Source organism: Porites lutea, chromosome 7, assembly GCF_958299795.1.
Source record: "Porites lutea chromosome 7, jaPorLute2.1, whole genome shotgun sequence".
Lineage (NCBI taxonomy): Eukaryota > Metazoa > Cnidaria > Anthozoa > Scleractinia > Poritidae > Porites > Porites lutea.
This window is the reverse complement of record NC_133207.1, coordinates 20,798,915-20,821,379: the sequence shown is the minus strand read 5'-3', so window position 1 is coordinate 20,821,379 and position 22,465 is coordinate 20,798,915. Positions and strand designations below refer to the sequence as shown.

The following is a 22,465-nucleotide window of genomic DNA, read 5'->3' as shown; positions in this document are numbered from 1 at the left end:
GCTTTGAATTGAGAACACTTATTTTTGGTTCATCAACTGTTTGGCACCATTGATAACAGAATGTCTAATAACTTGTAATCTTTCCCTCGAGTCTTACGCAGATATCCCTTTTGGGACATCTCATTTACCGAGTCTTTGTCTACGGATCTCCCTTGTGTAGCTGGCAATACTACTCAAAGCTCTGTACACTCATAGTTAGCATCAGTGATGCCATTTCCCGGCCTACAAACCAAGCTGGATAGCCTGCAGAACTGCTGTCGTGACTGGCAAATGAACTTCTTTAGCTCCAATTGCCTCCGGTTTCGACTTCTTCATGTACATTGTAACTTCTCTTAAAAAGTTCACAGAGAAAAATTAATATTTTAGATCTTAGATTTTACCTTTTGTTCTTAGCCATCCCCTTAAATATTTCATATGTATATATATCTCAAAATCTCACAAAAGTTTTAGCTAGTTTAAATCACATCGTGTCAAAATAAAGGCTTAATATGTTGTGTCATATGTTATGTTAATCCATAAACGGTTTAACGTCCATTTTGACCGGGAACCCGTAAGGGTGACCGTGCTAGTGGGGAGTATTAAGGTGTAAGTGCACCAAATTTTTAATGTTATTTTTGCCACAATAGCCCTTTAAAGTTGAAAATAAGCTGATGCTCCTTGAACTGGAAAAGAGAAAAAGGGAACTGTTGCAAAATAAAAAGAAATTAGGATGGAATAAAACTCTATTTCAGTCTCTCTGCTTATCGGTTAAAATGTCACAAAGGTGGGGAGGAGGGGCACCCCAGGACCCCCCTAGCTACGCCCCTGCGTTGATAGAAGGTAGCAAAAAGAGCAGTATTCAGTAACAAATAAACTTTATTTCCGAGCCGAACAAATTAAACCTGCAGTCATTCAGAGACACAATGATCCAAAAGACAGATGGTTAACGTCATAATATCATGTTAATTTTACAGTCGATAATCTGTCGATAATCTAACCGCTCTTTCAACAAAAGACATTAAAAGGAAATGACGCAAGCTGTAGGTTTAAAAGTCTGAAATAAAGGAAATAAGATGAACAAAGAATGAAATTAGCATAATTATGGGGGCGTAAATGTCTACGCCCGGTTAGTTGCACCTGGTAGTGACCAACTCGAAAGCCTAAGTTCCTTTGATCACTGCGCACATTTCACCTTTCATGACTTATGTAATTAATTTTTTCTTTTCTTTTTTCTTGCTTTTGTAATGCATTGTAATTTCTGTATTAACCTCTTGTCAGATAGTGCAAAAAACACAAAATCTGAAATCTGAAAGAAGGGTGTTGTAAAGTTTGAAATGAAGTCAGCATGTAAATGAAAAATTTCTTACTAAAGTTATTTCCCTGAATTGTGGTATGTTATGAAACTCGGATGATCTAAAACTGAAACCAGGTAATACTGACATTTTCCTCCGATCATCTCAAAAAGTGCCTCCTCCCCGCGCCCCGCGCCCCGAGCCCCAATCCCTCTCCGAAGTCCCTGTATTCCAAAAATAAATTATATACATAAAAGACACAGATATTTATAGCCAAGCAAAAGTCTTTATTGCACTTTTTGAAAACAATATTCACTATGCATGACAATTTTATAATAGTCGTTTATCTAATCTACGATTTAAGCATAGAACTTTTCGGGAATACGGTCATTTTTGCGGTTGAGGAGGCAATATTCAAAAATTGGGGTCATCATCAGATGAATCACCGCCGTCATCATCATCGTCAGGTGATCTGTGGGTAGAAAAGATGTTAATATTTTAACTTTATTTGTACAACTTAGTCTAGTCGAGGCGGTATCTCTACTGGTTGAACTCTCGTTTTCCTTTTCGAGCAATCGTGTCTAACTGAAATTGATATCACTATCTCAACCACCACTACCACCACCACCACCACCATCATCATCATTACGGAGCTTAAGCAACAACGACGGCGACTGCTACGAGAACGTCACTTAAAAAGTGAATTCGCCCTGCCTCGAACTTTTTCGCGCTTATTCCATCTCGTTTAATTCGACAAATGTTGGCAATTTCTTTTTGAGTTGAATTCTAAAGGACTTAATCAAAGTTCAGGAAAAGAAAAAGAAAGTTGTTGTCCGTTTTCCCGTCTTCGACGAAACGTGAAGTTAGGCACTTTCACGTTGTAGTCGTGCAATGACGGCTAAGAAATGTACAAAAAAGCGTGATGCACGTGCAAAGTTGTTTTTTTGCCAATCTAACCCTATTGCTTTTTTGCCGGTCTCGTTGCCTTGCCGTTGCTTAAGCTCCCTGTTATCATCATCAGCCATCGTCGTCGTCGTCGTCGTCGTCGTCGTCATCATCATCAACGACATCATCATCATCATCATCAGCAGCAGCAGCATAACAATCAAAATCTTGATCAATCATGATATAATCATAATCCTAATTCCAATGCTTGTCCTAATCATAATTAACCACACGATCACAATGCGGTTAGATCAGGAAAATATGCATGGTAACATGGTACTATCATTATAGGCAAATTACCAAATCGACAACAATTTTACATGGTCTGTACTCCTATCGATCATAGCTTTCGACCAATCAGGGCGTGAAAAGTCGTTCAGTTGTTGTAAAAAAAAAACTTACCCTGAGTCCCGATGTGGCGTTATCCATGGCGTAAGACTAACCGTTGGCAAGGCGTTGCAAGGTGTCTTTGAGCTTGACGGCTTCAGCACCGTCGGGTTAATATTCGAGATTTTGTCGGCATTGTCGCAGAGTATCTTGGCAAACGTTGTTTTCCTGATCTCACGTAGCATGGCAGCATTGAAAGCCGTTCGATCGGTGTTCAAGCTTGGGTCTGGAGCATTTTCGTGCCAAAAACGATCTCCGATTCTGAGGCGCTGGAACTGCTCGGCTATAATGCATTGAAAAGTTGGTCCCAGGGCTTCTGACCCTTTATTTGCTTCCAGCATTCCTAAGAATTGAGAAGCAAATTAAGTCTACTTACTGGATGCAAATAAGAATATTATTGTGAAAGGAAATAAAAAAACCAAGTTAAGGCAACAGCGAAAAAAGTACATTGGCTGAAGTGGCTCCCGAGCACTCTTATACACTAACGGAAATATACTATTGCAAGGTAAACCATCTGTGCTGAATTTTCTTCTTCAGATTTATTTAAACACGGTGTACGATTGATAACTCCTCTAGAGTTTAGAACACAGGAAAGTTATTAAAGCAGGTTGAATATAGTCTGAAATGCCTCAAAATGACTGATGACACACTAATTATGAACCAAGGATGGAGATCAAAGAAATCTTCTATAAACTTTCTCTCTTAGTACAGTTTTAAACCCGTCTCAACTAGAGATAAATTAACCCAGAAACCCAAAATTTGGCCACTTCCATCTTACAACGCAATACAGAAATACGTCCTTCTCTTATTAGCGAGTTTCGGATTACTATATCATGGCAATTTTACGCTTTTACACTACATTAGTACGTCATGAATATATTATCGGTTACCTTAACTTTTAAATCTATGGGCAAAATCCTATGGCCTTGGCATTCGAACGAACCCTATCGACACTCAGCAAACGTTTGCATAATTATACCATTTTATTTCGTCAAATTTTTTAGTGATTTTTTTTTTCTAGGACCGACTATCATGAGTGACAGAGTTAGAGCCGATACTTTATCTTTTTTTACTGGTTGGTTATGCCATTTTGCCACTCTGTTTGGTGCGAAATTTACCGGTCGAAAATTCTACCGATGGCTTCATGACAATTACCAATAGGACAGTGCAGTGAGTGATATTTCACGCCGCTCCCGACACAGCCTGTATGTTAATCGATTTATTTCCGTTTCTTCTTACTTCTTGACGTTCCCCCAAATGCTATACGAGGTCCTGCGATTCACGTATTTCTAGTAACTGAACATGATTCAAATCCATTCAGGCGAAACAAGTCGACCTCAAGACTTCGTCGCTCGCTAGGTCGCTGCGCGACCTCGCTTCGCTCACTTTTAACGACTTATGAGAGGTCGACTCGTAGCAAGTCTACCAAAAACTTTAAGCTCTGTATCACTCACCTCCAACGAACAAGTCAATATCAAGCACGTTTCTGTAAACCTTCCTCAAATTTGCAACGTCTTCTGCTTTAAAGCCAGCCTTTTTTCTCAAATCGTTGAAACTTTTCACTTTTGACAGTCCGCATAACTTCAGGTTACGATACTTAGTGTATCCCGGAACTCCACGTTCACGCCCTCTTTGAATATTGATGCTGATTAAATCAGACAGATCGCCTTCGCCACGACGGAGCTCTTCTTGTACGGAACTCGAAAATCTCCTTAAAAAATAAAACAGTATATAAAATTAATTGGCTAAAATTTAAAGAAATGCGATTACGACTCCTCTGTATAGACTTCAGACATGAAAGATTCATGTGTCTTAAAAGACTTGGCTGAACCACAATTTTAGTTGATTTTGACTTCAAGTAGAACCATTTCTCTCAGCTTTTTGAAACTTGGCAAGCAGTTTTATATCCACGCTTGCATTTATCTGATGAACGTTTCCTTGGTCAACCAAAGTCACGTGACTCACATTCACCTCGTAATGGGCAAAATGTTCAAAGAAATGACAAATATGTATATTAGCCAAACTGCATTTGCCTTATTTCATCGTTTTTTTATGGCTCTAAGCAAGGGCTTTTGCCGCCTTGTAAGGAATTTCCATACAGTTTTTCGGAGACGATACCGATATTTTTCAATCAGATCAATCAAAATGCCTTTTTTGTTTTTGTTTTGACATTTTTAAAGTACGCACGTGCCTTCTGGCCTATACATAAGATACGCCCTAGAAAGGGGACCTCGTAGTGGGTTGAACTCAACAGTTCAATTCTGGCCAATGTGTTGCTGGTACGCTAAAGAATGAATCTATTTTCGTATTTTTCGTTTTTTAAAATAGCAAATCAAGTGAATTTGAGATCAAAAAACTCCGTTGGAAAACAATCGATGGCAAAATTAGTTGAGAAACTTTGGCCCTAAAGTACCTCTCTGGCGTTTTAGCAACTTAAAAAAGGGGAAAATAAAGCTTTCTCTCCCCCACCCTCTCCACGCTATGTTGTGCCGCTGTTCGAGCTACTTGCACAAACAACAAAAACCCAACTTCGAATGGATGGGAGGAGTGTGGATTGTTTTGTTTTCTTAAGTTCCCCCCATTTCAGGACAACACCTTGACAATTTTCTCGCCGATTGAAAATATCCTAATTACATTAAAACAAAATCTATGGATTTACGAATGATCCCTTTGACTGTAAGTTCGTCCACTCACCCATCAATTTTCCCTGAAGGGTCTTGTGTTAAGCCCCGCAAGATAGCATCTATACCCCCTTGACACCTCTCGTACAAGTACTGTGGATTACCAAAGTCCAATACAGGAATAGGCAGAAACTCTTTTTTACCATTTTCACGCAATCGTCTAAAAATCTCCTGAACCAAACTGTGGCCAAATCGGTAAGCCGCCACGGAAAAGCCATTTGTCATTTGAGCATTAACTCTTTTGTTGTAGCCTGTGAAAAACCTTCCTCCCTCAAGTAACCTGAGACCAAATCTTTTTATCTAAAATATGAGGAAAAAGGAAGCAATAAGAAAGGGTTATCGTTATAATTATGTGCAAGATATATCAAGCTGATCAGGTTCAGGCCAGTGTGGGACTCTTGTAAGACTTGTGACCTTGAATAATTTCATACGGCTGCAACAGATCCTGTTGTGTAGTTAGACGTGCTACTTAGTCTGCAACTAGTAGTTACATTGCAGTCCTGAGTACATGTTTTTAGCAGGCACATTGTAAATAAAAAAAGATCTGTTCTAGCCCTAAAAATGGGGGCATTTCGGTGAGTAGCCATTCTTTGGTTCTAATTTGGCTCCCTCTATCGGGGTTAATCAGACTTTGTCCTGCAGGGCCAATAGCACTTTGGGCTGATCTTTTCAATGAACAGTGCAAAATTTACAAAAACCTTTCAATCAGCATGCATATTAATCCTTAGTTTTCTGACGAAGTTCCTTAGACATAATCTTAATAACACAGAAATTTCACATGAGGGACATGTGAAATTGTAAACTCTTCTGATAATAGTCGAACTCTTTTAACACAAAGAAACAGCCTTTCTAAATGAAGTTTTACTTCGTAAACTGCCTTAGTGTAAGTTCATGCATTTTCTGTGTGAAAAAGAAAGCATTTCTAAGTGAGGACAACGCATTTACCAGAACAAAGGAAATTGCTTTCCGCCTTTCTCGGATCGGCATTATTTAAGTCGCCCCTTGCGTGTATCCGAGAAATATTTTCCTCGTGGAATCCAGAATCTGGGAAAATATGTTGCTTGTGGAATCCTAGCCTGCGTAGCAAGCGTTTCTGTACGGTTTAGGACCAAAGAATGAGGAACAAGAGTCAAAGACCGCGCGAAAAATGGCGCAAGTAAAAGAGCGAGGAGGGGTTGGGGAAGAAAGGAAGGAAACTTTCCTTCTTTTCCTTAAACCTTCCTTCCCCTTCCCCTCACCCTCTTTTATTTTTTGGTTCTCGTTTCATTTCGTTTTCATTTTCATTTCTCGCGCGGTCAAAACCGAAAATCCCTTTCCACGGTCTTTTTTTTGCTCCGAAACCAAACGGAAACGCTTGCTACGCAGGCTAGTCAGGAATCCGGAATCCTGGGTTTTGGAATCCAGAATACAGTTCAAGGAATCCGAAATCCCACTAACGATCGGAATCCAGAGTCCAACTTCCACTGACAAAGACTGGAATCCAGTACATGGAATCCGCAATCCACTGCGTGGGGTCCAGAATCCAAGACTGTCTTGGATTCCCTCGACATGGGGCGACCTAAGCATACTGACATTCCACTTACCACTTCAGGACTCAAAATCAATGGCAGGAATTCTTTGTACGTTATCACTTGCAGTTGTGCCCCGATGATTCTTCTGGTTTCCTGATAAATTCTCTCGTCGTCCCAATTGTTATTATTGTTGTTGTTGCGTAAAAATGTTGCTATCCGGTTGTGGTGACGCACGAAGATGGTGTGGACTGAATTGAGCCCTGCGGGAAAAAGAGATCAAATTAAACGTTGAGTTCCTGAACTATCCTTATGATTTTGGTGGCTAATTCTTGGAAAATGTTTGGAGGTTTTGACATTAACCATTTGTAAAATATGAAAGCGATTCCCCTCAGTGCTACGTAAGGATATCAATACTGGACCAACGTGTTTGATCTTTTTGAACGCCTTGTTTGGTGGTGTTTGACGATATTGGATCAGGTTCAAATGCTTTTTAGAACTTAGTTGATTAAAAGGAATTCAAGAATTTCTGTTGAGTATTAATATGTCAAAAAAATCCTGGAAGTACCAACGCGCCGATTTACGACCTTATTTATGTCTTTATTTATTGTTGTTGTTTTCTAGCCAAAAGGGTACTCCTAAAAACGTTCGAGAGGGGGCGTTCGGCATGTTTCACGTAACCCTTATCCTATTTCAGAAAAAAATAAGTGACCTTATTTTCTCCTGCTCTAATTTAACCCTGAACCGGTGTTCACAAGAGACAGATGATAGACCCTGGTTTAAGAGGAGAAAAAACATAACCTTAAAACATCCCTGCGGTTAAAATCGGCAATTAATTTCAGGATAAAAAAGGTCAGATGCCACACGCTTTGGTGCCCTACACACAAATACAGCTTATATAAGGGAGCGCCCCTGTTGCTCCTCGGCAGGCTAGGAGCAACAGCGGTGTACTAAACAAAGGGTAGGAATCAGCGAAATTCTCTACCCTCACAGTCCAAGTCGGGATGAATAGGGGTTTATAATAGAGCTTTAACGTTACAACGAGCGTTCCTACCTTGGTTCTCATTGTTTCGTATATCTCCTGACAGAAAGCACGGTCTGATCGGATCTAGTGATGGACAGAATTCTTCGGAATCTTTTGGTTGCGGAGGCAGCAAATTGGCAAGCCCCATACCATCTGGATGTGGGAGGTCTTTTAGTAGGCCGTTTTCGGCGCGAAGAGATTTAGCAAGTTTCTCAGTTGATCCGTAAACGTTGGAAGCGTCAATAAAAGCCGTTAGGGTGTTTGTATGCTCTCGAACGGCCAGTTTGCAGAAGGAGGTCGGTTTTACAGGAGCATCCCTCTCCATTTCGATAAAAGCGACGCCCCGTTTCCTGAATGTTGCATCGTCTTTGGGAATTTCAATGTTAATGCACTCTGGATCTTTGGTGGGTGGTTCGCAGTTAAGGTTCTTAATCGCCGCTAGTGTTGTGTCGTGGTCCATAAACTGTCCAAAGTTCATTGCTAGGTGGGAAAGTTGGGTGGAATTGGGATTTGCTCGATCTGCGTTGCTGCCATGAACCATCCTACTTACGTCGCGCGCGTTGGGAAGCTCTCTGCCACATTCCGCTCGGCGAAGAGTTGAGATGCCATCTCCATAATCAGCAGGTATAAGTCTATTGAATGGTGTATTGATTGCCCCGAAGGAAGGATTTCGTAGGTTGTTACAAGTTCCATCAATGGTGCGGAATATAGAATTTGGATCACACGTTATTTCTGTGGCAGGCACGTCGTTAACATCAATCCCTTCAGCGACGATTCTTCTTTTGCAGAGCATCTCGCGCCTCCTCCTTTAAGGCAGACAAAAAAATATTTATCTACCCAAAAATAAAGTTCTGTTCTTATAGTATGTAATTTTCTGGTTATTAGGGGTAAACTACATTTGTTATAAATAAGGAGACCTGGCCTCTAATGTACAGTAGTTGAATAGCATTGTCCACCGGATTAATCACTATCCAGCGAATAAGTGTTAGGACTCACAATCGCTTTATCCAGTTGGATAGTGATTTATTTGAATGGAAGGATAGCGTTATATACCTTTTAAACCACTGGGGCCAGAATGATATTATTCCTTCGAAAAGAAAAAGCTAGAGTATTTCTTGCGATCTACTATCCCCGGGTAAAATGAAGTAGTCGTAGTCTATTTGCTGTTTGGACATATGCAGTAACATCTGTCGTCTCTTATAGTATCGTGTAATTTATTTATTTGATCTCATAAAAAGCCGATGATACAAGGTATTCAAGTACTTACCAACCAATTCTCCTTGGGATCCCCAATGATCTTAGAATCTTACTATTTCTGCAGAGCCTATTTAAGACACATGCGGTACATTTTTCACTCTCTAATGCTTTTTTCCACTCTTCGTCGTTAATGGAACTCTTTTTTCCATGTTGATACGCCTGGTAGTACAATCTCAAGGCCGGTTTTTTCGTGTACCTTGCTCGAAAAACTGGTTTCGCTTTCTGTCTACAGCTCTTTTCAAGATGCCTAGCCTCGCGTTGTATTTCGTCTATCTCATCCAGGCTTGTCATCTCATCAAATTCTTCCTCGGGCAGGTTGCTATCATTTATGTCATCAAAACCAGAATTCTTATCTGGCGTTTGGTCTTCTATTTCAGGTGTGTCTTCAATTGGACCACTACTTGAGCTGGTGTCATCAAGAATAGAAAATGACGCCTGTGCCAGTACTAACACGAACATCAGCTGACAAATTAGTAAGCGAATTGCCATGGTTGACTAAAGAAAGGAATAAATGAGTGTAAAACCAAGAGCTGTTGGTAAAACTTAAACAAAACATACATAAAACCAAGAGCTGTTGGTAAAACTTAAACAAAACATACATTAAAACAAAAAAGGAATGAATCTAAACGAACATTGTGTCATCATTAACGTTATCATTAATGTTAGTACGGAAGTCGTCTTTTCAGGGGAGCTTACGCGCAAGCGTTTTTGAGCGACGCACGTACGTCAACCAGAAGTGAAGTCTTTCTCTTGTAATTATTTCTTGACGCTATCAAATTTGTATAGCTAAGTGTCGTTATTCTTAAATAGACAATTTTCACAAAAATGTGAGCAAAAAAGAAAAAAAAACGGCCCAGTAATTGAAAATGTCCACTTCCAGTTGACGAACGCTGCTAAAAAACGTCCTTGCTTAAGCTCCCTATTACTCCTCATAACTGGAGGTTGCCAATCTTCATGATATGGATGCGCTGAAAAGACCTTTTTCATGAAGAAGGAACGTGCACTGAGAGCCTCGAGCAAATAGAGACCTATCAGCAAGTAAAATCTCTCCCCCAACCTCTTCATGTTGCAAATCGTGTGGCGAGGGATTCAAAGTTGAGGCTATACCTCGGCGGCCCAACCACGATTAGTAAGGTATTATCCTTTTATTGGTAACAAGAATCGCCGAAAGGCGATTTTTAACTGGGCTGCCAAGGGGCTATTTTTTCTGAGGGGAGGGGGCGGCTATACACACTCAGGCTACCATAAAACCTTGTCGGCAACCATTGCATGCGACAGAACCTCATGTGAGACCGAAACATAAACTCATTCAGAACATTGTACCCTTTTGAAAGACTTTCGTAACCAAAAAAAAGAGTACCATTTTTAAGTGGGGGCTGTATAATAACTTTTAAATTCCGCCATTATGAATAAAAATAGACAAGTTAGCCATTAATTCTAAGCAGGAAACAATTTGCATTATTTCCACGTACCCGTCCCCTAATCCCTCTGTGCTCCAAAATATAACGTGACAGTATAACGTAAACTAATTTGACGTAACTGGAAATTCCAAAAATTGTTGTCGTTCTACGAGTATAATGAGCTGATTTACGCTAGACAGAAATATTGTATTGTATGAAAACCAGAAGTATACTAAAACAGACAGTTAACTGCCCATTGATCCCGCCTGATCCAGGGGCCTCACTGACTGCACGGAGACTTTAGTGCGCTTTTCACAAACATGCGAACTCTAAAGTTCAAAAGCCACCTTCACAATTGTGTTTATCGCTGCCGTCAATCATAATTACGATCACAAGCAACGAACCTTGAAACGGAGAAACACACAAAACGGATCGAAATCCACAAATCACAAACCATGACCTTTTGAACCCGTGAAGTAAAGTTTTGTTTCCTAAGAGGTCCGTTAAGATGATTGACAGCAGCGAAAAACGCAATCGTCGGTTGGCTTCTGAACTTCAGAATTCGCATGTTTGTGAAAAGTGCGATCCTAATTTGCGGTCCACAGTCTACAAGAAAACGCACTATTTTTTCCACAAGAAGAAAAATATTCAGTTTTAAGATTTTCCTCATGGTATTTTTCTCTAACTTAAAGGAATAAAATCCTTTGCATTTTGAGACCTAAAAAAGTTTAAAGATTTCTCGCTCGCATGTTGCGTTCACCAGCACGCACTTCAAACAATGTAAATAAATGAAACGATCGATAACATATTTTTTACCTGATACTGATGCGAGTTAAAAATTCGCTCCAGTTCTGTTTGTCTCACCCAAGAGGAACTTTTCGTCATGGAAGATAACTATGCCGCTTTATAACTCGTCCGAAGTTTTTGTGCCAGCAAAACAATATGGAAACACTATTCACAGTGACTCCTTGGATGTTAAAAAGACTGAACGTGACGCGCTATTACGCCTTTGTTTACTTCTGATCACATCTTCAAGTGAAGTCTCTCTTTTCAAGCGATTCATCTCAATGCACAATAATTGACCCTTATATTAGTTAAAACCCTATGGTTCTTTTATGTTAATGCTGTTTTTGCCCCTCACATTGACTGTGTTCGTTCGTATTCAAAACACCTTTACGAAAATAAAGGTCGTATAAGTCATTTGTGTTATGTTTCGAGATAAATGGATTATACGCTTTTTTAAGTTTCCATTTTGCGGTGACTTCAGTTAACATCTTCATAAAATGGTAAAAGAAATATCAAGAAACATCACGAGAGCTGAAAACTTTCAAAGGCATGTTTCTGAAACTCGCTAATGCTGACATCAATATAGCGTGCTTGCTGAATGGTCGAAAACACAGAATTCTGATCACAAGATCATGTACAAATTTAATTATAAAAGCTTAACAAGATACAAATACAAACAAAAGCAAACCCCCTGAGACCTCGACATGGGCTACACTTGTATGCTCTACTCAGTCATCAAACCTTGTCAGTAATAGCTCCTATTTTCCTCAAGTCGCTCTCTGTGAAGCTCTCGGATGGGATGTCCCGGTGAAGCTTTAAACTTGTGTGCGAAATTCTCAGAGTCCCTATTTTTGTCCGTGTCTTCTTTATCCTCAGTATCCGAAATTTAGACCTCCAAAGTGGCGTGTGTTGCATTAAATAGAAGGAAGTATTTAAAGGAAAAGCTAGTCTTCTAACATGGCAAAGTTGTCACGTCCCTCGCTAATGGACGTGCGTAGTGCCATTCATCGGCAACTAAATTGTTCGCTTCACTGACTACGAAGGCTTACAATCAAGTCTTCAGCCATAGTGTCGTCAACTGGTGAAATACCTTGCTCATAAATTGTGCTTCTTAATTACCCATGTACTACATCGATCGATAATTCTCTCTTGGAGTTCACGAAGCGGCCACGGCGTTCCAAACCTGACGCTCACAGTCATCTTTTAGTGTGAACCTACCGTGAACAGCGTGTCGGTTTGAATGCAACGCGAGCATTTCTCTGAGTTTCCCAGCGCCAACATCATCTGACTGACTTAAACTCGAACAATAAAAAAATTATAGAGTGACTCCCATGATCGAATCGCTTAGCCTTCTTCAGGTTCGCAACGCTTTGTGGGTTTTTCAGGGGGAGCGCAGACGAGGTACAAAAAGTATCTGTGCACGGCTCCGTGCAAGAGAAACTCATATGAAACCATTTGTGAGAACATCGTTTCTCGGTACCAGACCCTCGTGTCTTCCCTCCCCCGGGAGGCCGTTTTTCGCCGCAGACGACCGAAAGCCCATTTTATGACTGGGCGCACAGGCAGCCCAGTAACCAATGAAGAAACATCTGCAGTATGCGGAAAGTTCTACGCAATCACCCTGAAACCAGTCTGCCTCCCTTTGGCTGGCAAAATACTGCAAAAGGCAGAGCTTCTCAATCAACTGAATGCCCGTCTATTACGGAAGACATCATCAACCTGAAATTCTCCACGCTTCAGAAAGGGACTACCTCTTACAGGAGGCCCATAAGTAGTAGACTTCTGAAACAGCTGCACCCAGCCTTTGGCGCCCTCACTAGCTAAGGCTTTTGACCGTGTATCGCAAGGGTTCATAGAATGTAAAAAATAACGTTCATGTCAACATTATCTGCAGGGAATTATATCATGAGGGCGTGTCTGCGCTCAATGAGACCACTTAAACTCTGTTCCGAGCCTTATCTTTTCAGTCCTTTTTCATAGCTGCTTTCTCAACGGACTTGGTTGCCATCTTCAACAAAGAGGACTCTCTATTGTTAAGGAAACTATTTTCAGAACCCCTATGTATGCGCGGACGCCAACCTCGTTCTAAATGCAACAGATGAGAAGAAAAGCAGGAAATGGCCAAAATAGGCCTCTTGTGCATGTAACCGTTGCTTGAGAATCAAGAAGCACGATGCTTTAACCTGCACGAACTGATATCCTTCGCCCGAAACTCTCACAATATCGACTATTGTAAAGGATTTTACTGTGGTTCAGTTTCATTAAACAAAAAGCATCTGTGGACTTTCAAAGCTCCAATTCTGTTAGCTGAACAGTCAAGATCAGTTACTGAATACCTTCATTACTAAGAAACCAGTGACTGGGTCTCTTTTGGTTTTTATAAGGGAGATATTCCTCTATATTTTGCGAGCTAACAGGGAAAAGGGCCCTCAAGCAATCCTTACGGATAACAACTGGAGTACGTTAAAATTGATAATATAAAGAAATAAATTAAGAAATAAACAAAACATTTTGCTATTTTTATTGCATGCAAGTTTAGTTTACCACACAGTTAGAGGGGCTGTGTCACGCTGTCTTTGTTCACTGGGTTAATATTATAAATAAAGCGTCTAAGGAACTTGACAAAAACCCAACGTTTACTATAAAATACAAAATCACAATTTCGTTTTAAAGAAATATCTTTTCCAAAGAATTATATCAAACGTTACAAACAACGAGAATAAAATTTTAAAAACTGTTAGGCTAACAAGTTTTCAAAAACGGCATTTGCAATCCGTTTTAATCTTATTCAAGTTTTTCCATCCGCGCCTTCTTTTGTATTTGCTGTGTTATTTGTACCTTTCTTCAATGTTTTGAGCCGTTATTTTCTGTTCTTTAAAGTGTAGGTCGTCCCAACACGATCCGACTACTTGTTATTAAAAATACTGTTGTACAAAGAGATAAGAAAGTCAATATTTTCTCATAGTGGATGCTTACCTGATTTCCTGATGTATGTTCCCCCTTGGTACAAATCAAACTGATCAACGGCGACAGTCTGAATCGACTTGATCTAGACAGAGGCAACTTTAGCGTACGTCTGTCAGATGCTTCTCTTTATACGATCTACCACTGAGAACAATTTGAAACTAAAGCCGACGCAATCATGAGATAATTCAGTAATCGTTGGTGAAGCGGTGATATGTCGGTAATGATAAAATTTCATTTGATTTGGACAATTTTTATCAAGTTTAAGCCGTATCTTGAGATGGCATAATTTATATAAGGTTTCCTTTCAATTTAACCTTAAGACGACTAGGCGTAAGATTCAATTACCTCAGGTGAAATAGTCATTTAGTCGACTTGAAATTAAATAGATTATGTCAGACAATGATGAATAAAAATTAGCGAGAAAAGTTTTTTAGAAAAGAAACGTTTCGATGTCGCTATGACACAAAATTAAATAAAAAGTAACTAGAACTGACTTGTTATATACGCAGTTTGAGGACTGAAAAAATGGAGTTTTTCTTTATAAAAACATTTCAGGGCCTGTTTACATGGAGTGGGGGACCCCGGTCTAGTGGGGTTGGTTTCTTTTGTTTTCACGCTCTGGAGGACACAAAACAAAAGAAACCAACCCCACTAGACCGGGGTCCCCCACTCCATGTAAACAGGGTCTCAGACATGAGACAGTTAAATTATGCATCGCACTTCGATTCTTCAGCTCGTGCTTCAGGAGTGCGAAGAAAACTTGACTTACTTAAATTTGTTTCCTTTTTTCACAACAAATTGTTCAGTCGATTTAAGCTCATTTCGTCATTTTAAAATGATGTCATGGCGAGATCAACACCGACGTTATTTCTTGCTAATTTTTACCTTTATTTAAGAAATATTCATAGTTTATTTATATGTATGACCTGAATCAATCATTCGAGCCAGAGAATTTTCTTAATAGGTTGAATCCTTTCCTTGGGATTGTCTAAAGTTCCTTTTAAATTTGTAACTTGAACAGAGCACAGAATGGTTCACTAACGTTTGGTGAAGTTATGTTGCACATATTAATTGCAAGTTGGAGAATTAATTCATGTCATTATTAATTCAGTTCCAGCCACGAGGGCCAAATACGACTTTGTTTAGAAAAACAAATGCCGCCCAAAGTACCCAGTAGAGACCTTAAACGGTTAGGGTAGGTGAACCTTTTTTTTCGTAAATTAGTAACAGTTACGTTTCACTAGCGAAATTATTTCCCAGAGGTAGTTATGAAACTACACGGTAGCCGACCCGTTTCTCCAAGGTAAAAGAGTCAGAAGACGGTCTACTCGTTTTTACAAGAAAATACACTAGAGTACATTGGCCGAGCTTATCAGCATAAGAAAAGAGATAAGAAGCTTGCTTCAGTCAGTTGACAATTTGAAAGTGTCGGGAATGTTAACTTTAAGTTTTTTCAGTTATCCTGGGATTTGCACTTGTTGCTCTTCCCATGGGAGTTGTATAGCTTCATGTCGTTAATAAATCTGTTACAGTTTCAAGTGATGTCGCGACTACAGTATTTATTTTGGGAATCCTCTGGGGACCAGGAGTTGGTGGCAAAACAGAATTAGCGAGATGGGATTAGATATTTTTTCGAAAACATTTAATTTCTTCATACGGAGAATTAGCAATTATTTGATGAGGCTGAGCCTGAAATAAAGAACTAGGCAGATCGATCGGGAGGCATCAACATCCTCCCAGATCTGCCTAAAAATTCATACCATTGAGAAAGCTTAATAAATTATATAATTGTTTTATTTCTCATTAAAAATATTTTAGACGTAAAAACTTTCTTACTTTGAAAACATTTTCTTCTTACGCAGAATTAACAATTATTGGATGAGGTTAATGAGCCTGAAATAAAGCGGAATTAGGCAAATCGATCGGGGAGCATCGACCTGTTCGTCCCAGATCTGCCTCTTCATATCATACGAAAGCCATAAAATAATTGTAAAATAAGGCCTAGGCCAGACGTCAAACCTAAGACGAACTAAACTTAGTGAGTTAAGTTCATGAAAAGTTCGACGTCTGGCTCAGTTAAGTTCGTCTGGATGAATTGGATCCCAAACACGTTCTATTCATCTGCTTCAGACGGATATATCGTCGGAAGATAGTCGGCGGAAAAAACGTCGATCTTCACATGCGACGAACTAAACTAAAAAAAAATAAAATTTGTATGATAATGTATATTTAGCCTCGTTCAGGAAACCTTTTTTTACTGATCTGATTCAGTTGATTGGTTCGACGCATCCTAAGTTCGACGATCTTAAACTTATTTTAGGTCCACCCAAATTAGAGTTTGGTTCGGACCATGAAGAGTTTGACTTTTGACCTAGGCCTTTACTCATCAAAATATTTTAGACGTAAAAACTTGCTTACATATACCTCGATCGATGTAAAGTTCAACCATCTTCATTTGCCTGTTTCTGGGAAATTTTTTCCATTTCTAACCATACAGCTAAGCTGCCATGCTTAACCTCGTCCACAGGGGTTTCTCGTTGGTGTGCAGTCACTAGTTCTCTCGATATTCTGTAAAACTGGCGTAATTTGTACCAATATCGCAAAACGTCATTCAAATTTGGTCAACGGTAGCTGGTTATATGTAGGAGAACTTTGCACGGAATTGGAGAAACATAGAAATCCGGTCTATAAACTAAAAAGAGTTTTCACACAACGTTTCGGCGGTCATATCAGGAACTCGATGGCAGCCAAAACATTGCTTAAAAAATGAATTTACGTTCTTCCAGTTTTTATCGCGATTATTCCTACCCATTTACCTTATCAAAAGTAGGCGAGCCCCCCGGGAGTTGAGTTCCTAGGATCCCTACCCAAGTTGAAGAAGTGAAATTAAATTTCGTAGTCTCTTGTTAACGCCCTCCATAAAATGTAAAATTAGGCAATTTTACTTTGTAGTCATGCAAAAGAAAATGACCAAAGAAATGACCAAAAAAGGTGTGATATATGTGCAAAGTTGTCGTTCTGCCTTCTAAAGTATTGTTTTTTTTAAATTTCTCTTTGCAATTGCGTCGTCGGATCGTAAAGTCCCAATTGGTGTTCAAAACAGTGGAACGACGGCCATGTTGGTGTACCAAGACAATCCTGTAGCCGGGAGCTGAAATCTCTTTTTTTTTTCGTCTTTTGTTCCAAAAACTTAGAATAGATGCTGGTCTCGTGAGTAAAAACACTTTATTTTAAGTGTAAGAATTTAAGCATTTAGCTCTGTTATGTTATGGCTAGTTTTAGCACCAGGAAAAGCTTTATTCCGGGCAGAAAAAATCAGAATCTCTTTGAGCTCCAGATGACTACAAAAAAAAAAAGAAAAATAAGATGAATTCCTAACCTGAATATGAAATGTAGATCTACCAGTGCTATTGTATTGAAGGCAAGTTGTTTTGATTCCAGTTGATACCTCATCAGCCATATTCAGATTCAGTGTAAAGTTCAATATCTTTGACTTCTTTTGTTTCGGTATTTAATTTTTAACTTGCATTTGTTTCCACTCTGTTTGTAATAACTTTATCATCAAATGATGTGAGACAGTTTTCTTATACTAGTTTTCAAGTCTCACGTCTATCCTGTTCCGGTTTCTTTAATTCGCATCAGTTATCTCACCGTTTTTAATAATTTGATCGTCAATAGGTGTTAGACACTTCTTCTTTTACCAGGTTTCAAGCCTCACGTATCCAGCTCCGGTTTCTTTTCGAATTTTGCATTAAGTACCCAGCTCGCTGTGTTTGTGATAACTTGATCATCAAAAGGTGTTAGACAATTTTCTTAAATTTCATCAGTTACCTCGCTGTTTGTAATAACTCGATCTGCAAATGGTGTTAGACGGTTATCCTTTACCAAGATTCTAGTTTTTCAGTTCAGTTATTTCGTTTAATTTGCTTCGCGGACCTTGCTGAATCAGAATCTATGACGGAGAGAAGGAAGAAGCTGTACGGAGCCATAAACAGATTTATCTGGTCCCAGAACGGCTGAATCTACATTAGAAAGGACAAGACAGCTAAGTAGTTACTCGTCGACCATGAAGAAGATCTTGGAGAATTGAAGAATTAGAATTTATTAATTCTACTCATATCTTTTATTGTACATTTTTCATCTTTTAGTGACTACATTCAATTTTAATGTTTTTTATTATTTTATTTTCTTAACATTTTTTACACGGCCCCATAAGCTATATTAGCTTTAAAACCCACCGTGTTTAAATAAAAGATGTTGTTGTTGTTGTTCAATAAGCGCTTTTAGCGTGGCTGAATTCACAGGTCGATCCTTGTTGCCAGTTGTACGTTTCGGCGGTCATATCAGGAACTTTACGATCCGAAGACTCGATGGCAGCCAAAACATCGCTTAAAGAGTGAATTTACGTTCTTCCAGTTTTTTATCGCGATTATTCCTACCCATTTACCTTATCAGCAAATTTGTGTCAAATTTCTCAGCAAATTTGTGTCTGAAGCCGCGCAAGATGGCGGGTGGAGAGTTAAACGCGTGGAGAGTTTAACAGTACAGAATTTAAGAGTTTAAGTTTTAAAAAAGAATATAAACTCTTTCTACTTCACAGTCAGTACCGTATAACCTCCACCCACTTGTAATTGCTCTGTGGTAGTAGCTAACTCGAAAGCTTGGCTCCTTTAGCTGCTACACACTCTTCCTTTTTTATGTTTAATTCAATGTATAGTTAGCTCTGTTTTTTACTTCTTCCTTTTTTTCCTTATTGTTGTTTTGTAATTGAATAAGTGTGAATAAATGAACTTGAACTTGAACTTGAACTTGAACTTATCAAAAGTAGGCGAGCCCCCCGGGAGTTGAGTTCCTAGGATCCCTACCCAAGTTGAAGAAGTGAAATTAAATTTCGTAGTCCCTTGTTAACGCCCTCCATAAAATGTAAAATTAGGCAATTTTACTTTGTAGTCATGCAAAAGAAAATGACCAAAGAAATGACCAAAAAAGGTGTGATATATGTGCAAAGTTGTCGTTCTGCCTTCTAAAGTATTGTTTTTTTTAAATTTCTCTTTGCAATTGCGTCGTCGGATCGTAAAGTCCCAATTGGTGTTCAAAACAATGGAACGACGGCCATGTTGATGTAACAAGACAATCCTGTGGCCGAGAGCTGAAATCTCTTTTTTTTCGTCTTTTGTTCCAAAAACTCAGAATAGATGCTGGTCTCGTGAGTAAAAACACTTTATTTTAAGTGTAAGAATTTAAGCTTTTAGCTCTGTTATGTTATGGCTAGTTTTAGCACCAGGAAAAGCTTTATTCCGGGCAGAAAAAATCAGAATCTCTTTGAGCTCCAGATGACTACAAAAAAAAAAAAGAAAAATAAGATGAATTCCTAACCTGAATATGAAATGTAGATCTACCAGTGCTATTGTATTGAAGGCAAGTTGTTTTGATTCCAGTTGATACCTCATCAGCCATATTCAGATTCAGTGTAAAGTTTAATATCTTTGACTTCTTTTGTTTCGGTATTTAATTTTTAACTTGCATTTGTTTCCACTCTGTTTGTAATAACTTTATCATCAAATGATGTGAGACAGTTTTCTTTTACTAGTTTTAAAGTCTCACGCCTATCCTGTTCCGGTTTCTTTAATTCGCATCAGTTATCTCACCGTTTTTAATAATTTGATCGTCAATAGGTGTTAGACACTTCTTCTTTTACCAGGTTTCAAGACTCACGTATCCAGCTCCGGTTTCTTTTCGAATTTTGCATTAGGTACCCAGCTCGCTGTGTTTGTAATAACTTGATCATCAAAAGGTGTTAGACAATTTTCTTAAATTTCATCAGTTACCTCGCTGTTTGTAATATCTCGATCTGCAAATGGTGTTAGACGGTTATCCTTTACCAAGATTCTAGTTTTTCAGTTCAGTTATTTCGTTTAATTTGCTTCGCGGACCTTGCTGAATCAGAATCTTTGACGGAGAGAAGGAAGAAGCTGTACGGAGCCATAAACAGATGTAGGAAAAGTATTAAATGGAAGTTTATCTGGTCCCAGAACGGCTGAATCTACATTAGAAAGGACAAGACAGCTAAGTAGTTACTTGTATTCGACCATGAAGAAGATCTTGGAGAATTCAATAAGCGCTCTTAGCGTGGCTGAATTGGTTGATCCTTGTTGCCAGGTACTTTGTTTCTTTTTTTAATTTCTCTTCAATTTCGGGAAGTATTAAAGGCAACTACCACATATAAAGACTCGATTAAGACTTTATGCAATCATTGAGTGAACTTCCATTTTTAGATTTATCTAACGAAGAAAAGAAACAGGTGCTTGGATTTATCACGCATCTAGTAACCTATTTGACTCCATGGACTTGTTCAGGACGTCATTTATAATCCAGATAAGGCGAATGAAGAGGTAGGAAATGATGAATTTATAGAATCTAGATATCACACAAAAAAACTAGATCAAGAGTGTACAATATCAAAAACAAAGGTTTCTCTCTTATGAATTTCAATATTCACAGCTTGTATAAAAACCCTACTTTAATAGCAATCAACCAGATATCATAGCACTATCTGAGACAAGGCTTACTGAAGATAGCTGTCACAATATCTTGCTTCCAGGTTACAAATTTTTAGGACAACACTTCAAAACTATATACAGTTTAGTCGGAGAAATGGGAGAAATAGGATTTGGGCCTAAATAAGGTGAAATTTCGCCGATCCCCCCTTTGAAAGTTACTTCACTGAAGTGAACCCCCCTAATAACATTTGATGACTTTCGCGATCCCCCCCATGTCTTCATTTTCCAAACAAATTTGGTGGTCCCCCCTCTTAATCCGTCCTACGTTTTCGGTGATCCCTCTTTTGGGTTCTCAGTTACGACTGATGCCACTTTTGTTCTCCTAAAAATCAAGTGACCCCCCCCAAAATCCTCCAACCGCCCCCTCCCCCCCAGGCGATAAATAATGACCGGTCCCTTACCTATGTGTAAAAGTTTTTCAAAACATTTGCAATTTTTTGATTACACATCGTTCCTGTTCAAAGATATCATAGGTGAATGAAGTGTAGTACACAATGTGATTTTTTGGTGCTAAAATATAGTTATATTAGACACACAAACATCACACATATCGTTAGCCAAGCAAAATGTTTATTGCACTGACTCCTTTCAGACAATACACGATACATGGCAAATTTTATAACAGTCGCCTGTTTTTCAAATAGCCATTTATAATAGTCGACTGTCTAATCCACGTTTATCTTTAGTGCTAAGTTTTTTATACTAAAAAAATAGGCCATTTCCGAGTTCCATGAAACTCTTTCTTTCGAAAGAAGGCTAAGGGAGAAAATGAGTTTTATTTGCATGAGAATACAAAATCATACTCATATCAATAGCGTAGCACATAAACTCGATTTGAAGCAGAGGCTTGCATGGGCAACTCGAAATTGCCTATTGGTCGTTTAGTATGGCTGTTTATTTAGTGCGATTTAAGGAAATCATCGCGGATGTGGTCATCTCTTTTCCGGTGCACATGTGGTTGAAATTCATCATGTCGCGTTATATGTAGTCTGTAGGAAACAAACGGAGAAAGTGTTATAGGGCTTGAGCGAAGATTTATTCAACTTTGCTTAATTCTTTCTTGAGGGCGCAGTTTGCGCACAGAATCAGATCGACCTAAATATATTTCATATCCCGGAGTGAAAGGCCAATAAAGTGCTCATCTCTCATTACGCATTCTTTTGCATATTATCAAAACAAGGTGGTAGGGATTTCTAAAATAGTTATAATTAGTAAAAGTAGTATTTGACGCAAGTTAATACGTGCTTTTCGCGCGCGTTGGCTGGCTATTAACTATCGACTTTCGAGAAGCCGAAAAGAAACAATGAAAATAATTATTGCTTCCCATTTTCCTTTGGTTAATGCCGAAGATTTTTTTACCAATAAACCAGGAGACTATGTCCAGGGACACATAAGTGCCAACAAAGTTTGGTTTCACAGTATTAAAATGGTAAGTTTGGTAATTCTTCAAACCTCAAATTCTAGGGCAAAATATCGAATATAATACCTTGTTTAGGAAAATTTACAATGTAAGCAATATATCATCTAAGGTTTTTGCAGTATGATTTCAACACCAAGACTAATCTCACAAAGCCAAATTAAAGGAATGACATAATAAATGCCTCCAAAACTTGCAGTAGTTGTCCGCTAAAAAAGGGTGGCAGAACATTCTCCAATAAAAAATCTCTGACCACTGGATA

At 38.9% G+C, this 22,465-nt stretch overlaps 1 protein-coding gene across 1 annotated transcript; it reads right to left on the bottom strand.

The window, feature by feature from the left end:
- Positions 1–1,545: 1,545 nt before the first annotated feature.
- LOC140942616 (peroxidasin homolog pxn-2-like) lies at positions 1,546–8,617 on the bottom strand. The gene is made up of 6 exons (XM_073391542.1): positions 7,847–8,617; positions 6,868–7,055; positions 5,298–5,584; positions 4,058–4,314; positions 2,619–2,946; positions 1,546–1,743 (listed from the first exon to the last, which is right to left on the bottom strand). Exons 1-6 carry the CDS (start codon positions 8,607–8,609, stop codon positions 1,686–1,688), a joined length of 1,881 nt encoding a protein of 626 aa, XP_073247643.1. The 5' UTR covers positions 8,610–8,617; the 3' UTR covers positions 1,546–1,685.
- Positions 8,618–22,465: the final 13,848 nt, after the last annotated feature.